The sequence below is a fragment of the Erpetoichthys calabaricus genome, chromosome 14 (assembly GCF_900747795.2).
Source record: "Erpetoichthys calabaricus chromosome 14, fErpCal1.3, whole genome shotgun sequence".
Lineage (NCBI taxonomy): Eukaryota > Metazoa > Chordata > Cladistia > Polypteriformes > Polypteridae > Erpetoichthys > Erpetoichthys calabaricus.
This window is the reverse complement of record NC_041407.2, coordinates 12,503,529-12,515,000: the sequence shown is the minus strand read 5'-3', so window position 1 is coordinate 12,515,000 and position 11,472 is coordinate 12,503,529. Positions and strand designations below refer to the sequence as shown.

General features: G+C 33.9%; 1 protein-coding gene across 1 annotated transcript in view; it reads right to left on the bottom strand.

The window, feature by feature from the left end:
- Window positions 1–10,262, bottom strand: part of bahcc1b (BAH domain and coiled-coil containing 1b) — a 227,074-nt gene extending 216,812 nt beyond the window's left edge. Inside the window, 2 exon segments of the mRNA XM_051918733.1 lie at window positions 3,394–3,805; window positions 10,138–10,262. Coding sequence (XP_051774693.1) covers window positions 3,394–3,565 — 172 coding nt within the window. The 5' untranslated portion in view covers window positions 3,566–3,805; window positions 10,138–10,262.
- Window positions 10,263–11,472: the final 1,210 nt, after the last annotated feature.

The following is an 11,472-nucleotide window of genomic DNA, read 5'->3' as shown; positions in this document are numbered from 1 at the left end:
CATTAAAATCACACTTTAAGCACCATTCCTTCAACCAAGTTGAATGTGATTACTGCACATATATGCATAAACATTTATCCATACAATTTGTATAGAATATAAATGCAATCTCATGGAAAGAGCAAAATTGCACAGGACATAGTTTGAACGATTGTGTCATTTTTTTTTTTTTTTTTTTTTAAAAAGACAGAAACATTTGATCAAAATGAAAAAGAAATAAACAGAAAAATGCCTTTCATTTTAAGCAAATATTTTTTAAAATAAAATGTATCCAATATTGATTTTTTATATAAAGAGGTATCTTTCCATATCACATTTTCTTAATCAAAAAATAATGTCTAAAACTGAAACCTACTTATGCATTTGCTTTTTCCAATGAGCATTATGTATATATACTTAATGCAAGAGAAACATAGAATACCTAGTATTGAATAATATTATTTCAAGAACCTTTCATTTTAAATTTGTTTTGCAACAAAGAAAAATAGTACAAGGCAAATATTACATCTTAGAAATACAACAGCTTCACCAATGAAAATTTCTCACTCAATAACATTAACTGCCTGAACCAAAAGTTGCTCCTAATATCCCCATGTACAATATGTAATATATTTGGTAAGCAATAGCAGACAGACAGATTTCAGCACCTAAATGCTAAAAATATATAGCATGTAATGAAAAAAGAAAAAATAAATAAATAAATCACACAAAACACAAAAAAAAACTAACTGAATAATTTTATTAATATTCACCACGTGTTAACCACAGTCAAAGCACACACATAAATAATTGAAAAATTCAAAGTGAATAATGCTACATGTGGAATATGAAAATAAAACTAAATATCTCAACTTTTTTCTATATATTTTTTGCATAGTAACAAACTATTTTAAAAATGCACTACTTTATATTTTACTATGGACTTTGATAAACAAAAGTAAGATTATATATTGTTAATATATTAATTAGAAATTGCCTTTGAATAAGTGCTGAAATTTCTGCTAGGCATTTGCAAGTGTCATTTTTTTTTTTTTTATTTCTTAAGAATCTTTCACACTAAAAATAATAAAATAATAACCAATTATACAAATGGTCATGTTATATCAAATATTTAATGATCACTATTTTTTAGGGTTACACAGTAAAACATTAAAAGACAGTAAGTAATGTAACATTAAGATCCTTAAAGAAACAAAACAATACATATAGTCAAAAATGACTAATTAAAGACTATTTATGGAGTAGTAATACATTTGAAAGAAACTTTTTTGACTCACATATGTTGTCATGAAACTCAGTGCTTTACTTAAAATTAATTTCAAATTTTCTTACTTACTTGACAGGCTTATAAATTGTATTCAATGTAGTACTAATTTAACAAAGTATGTAAACTATGACTTTGCAAACAGTTAATATTTGTGATGTATGCTATTGAGTCTATTTCAACCAATTGCTTTTGCTTTCGGGACCCTTTAATGGGATACCAAAGCCACTTGTTAAACCTAACACATGCACCAACAGCCCATTCTCACCCTGACACATCAGAGCTCAATATAGAAACAGGATTTTCTGGTATTACAGCAGGCCCGAACACAACCTCACTGAACACAAGACTGACCCTAACCAAAGCTCCCACACAAGAACACACACACACAGTTACACTCATCTACTAGCTGTAAGAACTTAAATCACAGCAGCTGTAACCAGGCTCTTGAATTTAAATCATGAAAAAACTATTGGCTAACCCAAGCACAAAATCTGGAGCATACAAATAAAAATAAGTAATAACTTCCAGAAAGTGAACACTTGTGAAACAAAAAGTCTTTTCTTGCTTTTCATTATTTTTATGCACTTATGTATTTATGTCATGCTTTTAAATGTATGATAACATTTAGGGAACACTGAACTTTTGAATATGTGTTTCAAATGTAATTTCAAGCAAACCTGGGACTGTGTATGAATAAAGGAAAAAAGGCAACTGCCTATAGTAGTGGATAATATGCAGCTAGCACATTACTCAAACTAAAATGGGAAAAAACTGACTATGGATTCAAAAGTGACCGAACTGTGCATGAACTTAATCTACACTGTACCCTGCTCATAATAACAAGTAATTTACCTTTGAAGAATATTCGTTTTACACATAAAAGCAAAAGAACCTCACATTGGAGTGTATTTACAAATTCTGCCAGCACAGAAAACCAAACGTTGACAACAGTTTTTTCACCTTAAAAATAAATTCTCAAAAAAAAAATTTTTACTGTACAATACACTTTTCTAAATAATGCCACTATTTTTCCCCTTCTAGTCAAAAGAGTCAACTCTTAAGGAAGTTTTATACTTTTCAAATATTAATTTCCTTCATTTACTTGCAATGGCCAAAAATACAACAAGCTAAACACTGATATGTGATTTTGAAAACAATGTTTTACTTATAAAGAATTTTGCACTACAAAGAGTAATTATACAAAATATTTATAAATTAAAAAATAAATCACCAGATCATGGCCTATAAACTAATCAAAACTACGCATGTCACTATAATTAAAACCTTATTTAATTCCAAAGATTACATAAACGATGTCCATTCATTCATTCTTTTTTTAAATGCAAGCATATTTTAAACGGAAAACAACATGAGAATGGCGCGAGATAAGATAAAAATACAAAGCAACAGGACTAATGCAAAAATATGCAATCTACATACTTAAAACTAATTAGCCTCATCGTTATGGCCCCTCTTTACAAATATGCATATATATATCTACATAAATAAAATAAGCAGAACACATACAAAGCATTTCTCTTCTGAACGCCTGCAGTATGTAGGAATCAATAACCGATGACCTATGCGTGTTTGTGCATATGGAGTAAACAAACGCCTATTTACGCACATACATAGACATAAAAATTGTTAAAGGTAAAACAGATTTTTTGATTAACTATACGTTCTTATTAGATACATATTTAATTACGTGCGCCTGTAAAACTGCATCCTCATTCCAAAGATCGATAATATGAGCCCCAGTTTTAAAGCCATGATTAAAATAGAATAACTTCGCCACCGAAGAATACATGGGCGTAATAATGTTCTGGTAACAATTTAACACATTTTTCTGGTTTTGTAACATTCAAAATGCATCATCATTTTACGACAAACGTCTACACAAATAAATTAGCTGTTTAATAAAAGTTAATATTGTCTAAAATTAGCACATAAAATGTAAAGCGTCTGCAGAAATTGCTGATTTCCCTAACAGCCACAACGTCTCCCTAATTTCCTTTTGCAATAATTAAGTTGGGCTCAGGGGGCCTCGAAGGAGAGGAGGCGCGGCTCTACCCAACCATTGAAAGACAGACAGACAGAGAGAGAGAGCAAGACGAGTGACTGACCTGAGTGTGGGGCCATTGGTATAGGAGGCGGATAGTATTTCCCTGGCTGAAAGTGTCCGGGGTGCTGCACGGAGCTGTGACCAGCCGCTGCGATTCGAGAGGCAGCTCGATGGACAAGCGCTCCCCGCTCCGACAGGAGGTGAGGCGGCGGAGCGAAATCCCGGCCTTCCATTGAAACGTAGAGGATATATCCCAGGGAATAGCAATACAATAAAAAATAAATAAATAAAAAAACAGCCTATAATAAGGCAGACGCGGGATGGAAAATGGGCGAGCAGGGGACTGATGAATCAAACACAACGATGAAAAAATAAAAAGATATAATCCTGTTAAAGAATTGAACGCGTCTTCTCTGCGGCAAACTGCTGTCGCTTACAGTCCAAAAATTCGCCTGTCGTCATTTTATGTGTTTCTGTAGAAGTAAAAAGACAAAGAGAAAAATGGCAATCAGTACAATATAAAATAAATGAAATACATTTTCAATATCCTTAAAAAGTCAAATCGTTTAAACGTTTAAATAAACAGCTTGCACACATTTAAAACGCATATAGCTTCAAAGAACGGTCAAGACTGTCGATAACTCAATGTGTGAAAAAAAAATGTAATCAATATTAGTAATAATAACATGAGACTATGAGTTCCATCGCGGTTGTGTACTTTGTTAAAAAAATGTTTCCAATGCCCTCCAAAAATGTCTAAGATCACAAATATCAACTAATTATTTAGCATAAGCACCATGTAGTACTCTGTTCAAGTCTTCCAGATGTCCAGAAAACAGACTGGATACTTTATTTAAGGACAAATTTTAGGTCCCTCCCACCTTAACAAAAACCTTAAATTGAGCAGACTTTCAGTGTCTCACACTTGCCAGTAGGAAACAAAAAATAATACTGCCCTCTAATTGTAGCAAATCCATCTAATCACATAAATATTCTTTTACATAAAATCAAAGATGAGAAAGAATTCTTAAAAAGGTTTATATTTTAAATTACTTTAAATAATGTTAATGGGGAAAGGAAATTCTAAATTGTGTAATTCTTCAATTTACAAAACAACCCCCCCCCCCCCCCCCAACATGCACACCCCCCAAGAGAAGACACATATTCTTAAAAATGTATCTTATTGCCTTACTTACATTTGGACTCTGTCCTCAAGGGTAAAAAAAAACAAAACAAGATCCACAAATATGCACTTATTTGGCAGTCAAAATTTATTTTTTTGTACAGGAGGTATTTTTTTCTTCTTTAAATAATGTTACTACTTTTGGAGGCTGAATAAACTGTTAAGGCACACAGCTAAAAATATACATTTGAGTTTCCATAAATCATCTATAATATATCCGCATATGCATATATAAATACATACTTGCATAGTTATATCTTTTTTTAACATTTCATTATGGGGCCTGGCTCACATTTGATGTTTCTATTTCTAAATGCCACTGCAATATATTATGCTTTGCATCACAAGTACCTTTAGTCAGAACACACTAGTGGTACTGTACTATTAATGAATTTATTTGTTTAGCTGGAAAAGATATACAAACACGACATTTCTATGTATCAATAAATTTATATATATTTCTATATTTATCCATCTCCACCAAACATTCTAATTATGTGACAAACAGTCCAAAATCAAACATTGCTTTAAAAAAGTAAAACAACAATGTAACTCTTCTCTCTAGATTTTAAAATGTTAAATTAATACCATTTTCACAACAATCACGAAGTGGACAGCGGTGAACCCAGTTGTATCAAGTCATCTGATGAAAAATTAAAGAGATAAATGGGTGGATTGTTTTTTTTCACTCTGCGTAACAATGTATGTGACATCACGCATGGGAGATGAATTGTCTAATGCAGTGGGACTTGCCATGCAACTAGAATTTAAGTTAAAGTACATTGCTTCTTTAAAAATCTTTTACTAGGTATGCTTGAAAAGCAAACCTGAAGAAGATTTAAATGAACCCACACACTTCGTGTTGTGTCACCTACATACAGTAAATGACATGTGTAACCTAAAGGCTGACAAGATAATGTATACATTTTTTAAAGTATTAACTGCTAGTACTGTATCAGTTGTAAGTCTGACAAATAATGTCTTTAGCTGGGTCATTTTTGGAACAATCATATAAAGTACTGCAAAAAAAGAAATGGTAGGTGTAGAAAGAAATCATATTTAGGTGAACAGATGAATAGTTAGAAGTGTTAATAATTCCTGCCTGCCAAATCTATTCTTCTATTATTAAGCCTATAATTAATTTTTAATCTGTTACAACCAGACATTTTAATATGCAAGTCTACATTGTGTTCATTTTAAAGAGTAATTAATAGAAAGTTTGTCTCCCAGTAACAACTACTTTACAATTACCTGTAGTTTAATCATATGCCTAATATCTATATAGTTACATTTGAAAGATAAATCATATTTTTATTAATAATGTTTATGGCATACACTTAACTTTTAGAAAATAAGGCATACACAACATTGGTGAATTTGTTTTAGCATCATATATTTCTCTTTTATGGGAAATGGATTTCCAACACATGATAATGATTAAATGCTAACATATATATTATATATATATTTGGTGATAAAAAATAACTTGCATCTACTGTTCTGAATGCTTTACTATCATTAGTATTACAAAAAGTACTTAAAAAATAACTTGCATGTACTGTTCTGAATGCTTTACTATCATTAGTATTACAAAAAGTACTTATGTATCCTCCATATGCATTATGTGCATTAAATGTACAAATACTACAAAGGCTTATTAACTGTATGTTTAAATTTGTCATTATTCCTGCTTAAAATGTCATTATTTTGAAAATAAAGTTGCATAAGTACTCTTAAAAACATCTGATATAGAGTAATGAAGAACTTTGTCACATGTTATATATATTAGTATCTTATCATTTGTGATGCTAATTAATGAAATTAAAATATGTTTAATTTTTGCAAAGACAAAAAATTACCCATACTGTACATTCTTCTGTAAGAATCTTTCATTTGTGATTACCATTGCATAATCTTTTCATTACTGTCACTGTCATAAAGAGGTGTTCTGAAACTTGTAAATGTCCAAAATATTTTTCTATGAGTTTTTATTAATTTTACAAAATGAAATTATTCATAACATTAAATTTTCATGGATTAAATAAAAACTGGTTTGAGGATGTTCGAGTAAAACAACTGACTACAATTCCTCAACTGAGAAAAATAAATATAATTTGAAAAAGATACATCTAAACGTTCTTGCTTTTCACACAGATTACTAAATTTTCACTCCTGGGACAACATTTACAAAACAAGTATAAATCTTCTCAAATCCATATTCCACAATGCTTTAAAATTGTGCACATTCACTATATTAATATCAATCACGTGTATATTTTACATCCACAGTACAAGATCATACGCTAGCTTTTGATCAGTTACAGGCAGTGTACTTGATAATGGTATTTATTTTTTTAAATATGCATTTTATCGAATAATACTCCAGTCTGCGGGATTCAATTTTTTACTGCAATTGCAACAACGTAATCTATATACTGTATTGTAGTATTGCTAAACGGCACGATTTAACTTACTGTTGGCGTAGCCTCATGCCAATAGACAATTCCAGTTGTTACATTAGTCTTTGCAATTTTCAATAAAATTGAATACTTTTCTGTTTTGCACTCTAAGGACTACGTGCATAACGGCTTAATACGATGCTCGAATTCTATACGCTTATTTCGTTTTCCAAGTAATGATAACTTTTGAGTGAAAAACGTATATTTGTGCTATATATTAATTCATGTATACATAAAATTACTATTTTTTGTAATTCAGCAAACGCGCTAAGCGATCGGACAGCGACTGGGCTGGTAGTGCTGTACAATACAAAACATTTGTTTAGAAAACGCTGTAAAATAAATATCTTTCTCGTGTGATCACAAGGTGGAAATTCATTACATTATTTCTTCTGCCTGTCCTCGATGTTAAATGCTTCCATCTACAGGGCCATTCACTCCGATTGGCGCACCAGGAGCTTGTAGTGGCTGCTACCATTTAGCGTCAGATCTCTCTTGCTCTCGCTGGTTCGTGTTGTCCAGACCTCGGCTCTGCGTTCTTCCTTGGCCGCCCGGAAGGCGACTCGATTCCGCAGGGGCCGTCGCAATTTCTCGAGTCTCCAAGAAACATACAAAATGCCCACAGTAAGTTCTGTGTGTAGGAGAGACACGGACAGAAAACAAAGCGGATGTCATGCACTTCACGGAAAAGCAAAATGGATCTGCTCTGATATACTCTGCAATCAGAATATTTACGATAAACTGTGCGCTTCCGAGCGAAATGAGGCTGAGTCGCGCCAAAACCCTAAGCAAATCGCTGTAAATAATATACGCTATGCGAATACGAGCGGCTTTCTATGCAGGGCCTGCGCTATCCTGGTGTGCGCAGGAATTGAATAAAGCTATAAGAGTAATGCAAATAATTGGTTTAGAAAAGAAAGACCGTGCTCAGATTTACCGAAGCAGGGAAGGCGCGCACTGTGGGCTGCCTTGCGTAGCGTCAATGGCACCGCAAGCAGCTCGGCGACCCAGCGCCATGAGCCGCTTTGTTCTGACGGAGCGCGACGCGCCCGTAAGCGCGAAGGAGCCTCCTCCATGCTTCGTGCTGTGAACAATAATAAGGAAAACAGAACAAAATGCGTCTGTAAAAAGAGATAACGATGGAGAAAAGAATCCATAAACTTTAACAGCACAGTTGCTTTAATTAAAGGTGAGGACGAAGATCACAAAGAATATGAGCGCAAGACAAGCGAATAAAGTAAAATATATAGAAAAAAATACACCCCCAGTACTTTACCTCCAAAGGCTCCATATCTCTAGATGCAAGAAACAAAACCAAAGCAGAGAGCGGGCAGGAAGCATTAACCAGAAATTTGAAGTAAATTGTTCACAATCGCGGCGCCGTGCTAATTGACCATATTTTGGAAATCAAAGGAAGTTCTCTTTTGATGTGGAGTAAGTTTCAGCTACAGATATGAACCATAATACTCGCGCGCTCAGACATATTAAAGCTCTTTTACATGTTATACACGAGATTCAATAAATGGCACGGAACAGGATTAGCTAGTGTAGATATTCAAATATATACATACACACCGTATACAGTATACACAATCAACCCATTATGATAAAAAAAATCGCGTTCAATACGGTATTTGGATATCGTTTTCATGCAACTTTTGTGTATATTTTTTAAAAAATGTAATAATGACGTGGATGCATTACAAAGCAGACGCGTTTTATTACATTGCATTAATTATACTTGGTAATATAGCCGTACAACATATAACAAATCCCCGATCATGTATATAAAACAAGTGTATAAATTACTAAACGTTCCTTGTATGTTCAGAAGGTGCGTTTTAAAAATACACGCGCATATTCAGAAGCCTTTGTTTTTATTATGAGTTAATACATGAATGGGAAGAAGCAAATTATTACTGTGCATTATGCTGGACATGGTATTTATATTATATATGTTCTGCTTTTTCCCCAACTTTATTAATAATAGTATATTGTTTGTTATATTGTATTTATTTGGTCTAATGCGTTTTTATATAGATGTTAAAGTATTTATATATTAACAAAAACTGAATGAATGAAAAACGAAGAAATGCTTACTCAAATCCATGAGAGTACAAAGCTTGTAAAGTCAATGCTTTAAAGTATAAAAAATAGGCATCTAAATCGATAAATGAATAAATAAAAAAATCGTATATGATTGGGCTGCATTTCGAATCTTTTCCTTGGCCGAACAATCCTACATAGTGTATGGATGATACACGAAAAACAATACTTTTGTTCATATTTGAATGGATCTCACAGTTTACATACAACCCACGAAAATGATCAAGACAAAATAATAACAGTTTAAAAAATAAGCAAATAAGTAAACCGTGAAAAAGCTGAAGTTATATAAATATATATATATGTATTTCTGAAAAAAATACATCTTTCAGCAAAATTGTTTGCAGGTTGTGCGCATTATTCTGTGTAAAAACATAATGAGATACAAGGGACGCATCCTAAAGAAAAAACGCTAAACAGACGAAGGGCATTGCTTTTCGGAAGCAAAACATTTTATACCATTGTTTATGTGAATCAGATATACAGTTACATACTAAAACTGCGTAATTTTTAAGAACCGGAGGCTGATTTTTTAGGGCCTGCTTTAACTAAATGCATATGCATTTTACTCGGGGTCCTATTTCTCAAAAACAATATTATCAATTTGCATTTTATGGTTATTAGATCAGGAAAAAAAACGAGACATGAAAAACAAAATGAAGGGGGCGAAAACACAGTACTGGAACACAAAACAACTGGGGCGGAAAAGTCTTCACGTTTCCCACAAATTTTTCACGAAATATGAATGTGTCTTGAGTCTGTACGTAAATATTATGGTCTTTATTCAATATTACATCGTCGAACACATATACAGACTCAGTAATGAAAACGGAAAGACAAAATATGAATCTGCTAACCACATTAGGAGAAATTCATTAAGATAACAGACACGTACACGCACACCCTTATACATTTTATATGTAATATATAAACACATATTTGGTGTGTGTATAAACAATCACCCCTATATACGCACACATACATAAAAATGGAGAGCAGCAATAATATTAGGATTATTTTTCATACACCTAAAAGACATAGAAAATAAATGACTTACTGGTAGGTTATTCCTTGCATACCAATAAGTGTTTTAACAGAGAGACGAGTATAACATGATCCATTGTGCAGCTGTGCTGCTGCACAGAGGCTGTGGACCTGCCGCTCGGTCCTCCAAACAGCCACTCTCTCTGTTCCCTGTTCAGCTCGTGCCACTCCGCCGAGGCAAGGTGGGGGGAGGGGAGAGATGGTAAACATGCTTGCTTATTGGACAGAGGTGCTTCATGCTAATGAGCTCGTGCCGCTCGCCCAAGGGTAAACAGGCTCGCCGATTGGCTGCAGCAATCCGCCAATCGCTACTCTGGCGGAGTGCTGTGAAACGAGAAGCGGCGGGTCCGATTGAAGAGAGGCCAATGCGCAGACGCTTGTGCGCATCTTTGGGAATGTGCGGAAGGCGGTACTTTGGGTGGCTCACGTGGGTAAATAGGCGCAGGAGCGCTTGCGCGTGAAACCGTCATTCGCGCTGGCAATTATAGAAACGAGGCGCACCGCTCGCACGGAAAACTTTACAGAGAAAATGAAGAGCTTTAGAAATGGCTGGATGATATTGGTTTTAAAGGTTTTTATATAATGAACTCTGTCAGTGGCGGTAAATATGCAATTATTGCGAATCGTTTCAAGCCTTATAGGTATGTCTATTCTCTTCTGACCGTCCTCTTTATGCATCTGCTATGTGCATGAAGATTTTTCGTTTTGCGCTGTGCACTTTTATACCATAGCACCATAGGGCTGTGTTGATGTTTGTCATTGTTTTAAAAGATACCATCTGTTCAGATTCATTTTTAGAAACATTTATTTTGATATTATTCAATTATCAATTTTGTCATAGATAGATTTTCCGGTACACCGAACAACGGTGAGTTTTGCAGTGAAAAACCTGAAATAAACTCAAATTATTATATAAATACAGAATAGTAACATCTGTGCAATCCAGTTTAAATTACCTCTTATGGGGATAGTTACCTTTTCATAACAAACTGTAGCTTAACATTTGTGTATACAATATTTCAAATATGATATTCCGTAATCCCCTCAAATTTACGTCCCACTTTTGTATGCATCCTAGACTTACTCTACAATGTGATTATTTATGGAATGTAAAAAAAAAAAATTAACAGCGGGCAGTGTCGTGACCGTTTGCACTAGAGTGGCCCCTGCTGGTGGACACTAATGACTCGAGCCGAAGAGAGGCCAACTTTTTCAGGACTCGCAACATAAGATATCTGACAAAAAAACAGGAGACCGTTCAGTCCGACTGCTGTCAATGTCCTGCTCCACTGACAGACTGAGGAGATCGTTCCTCCCCTACACTATGCGACTCTTCAATTCCTGGGGG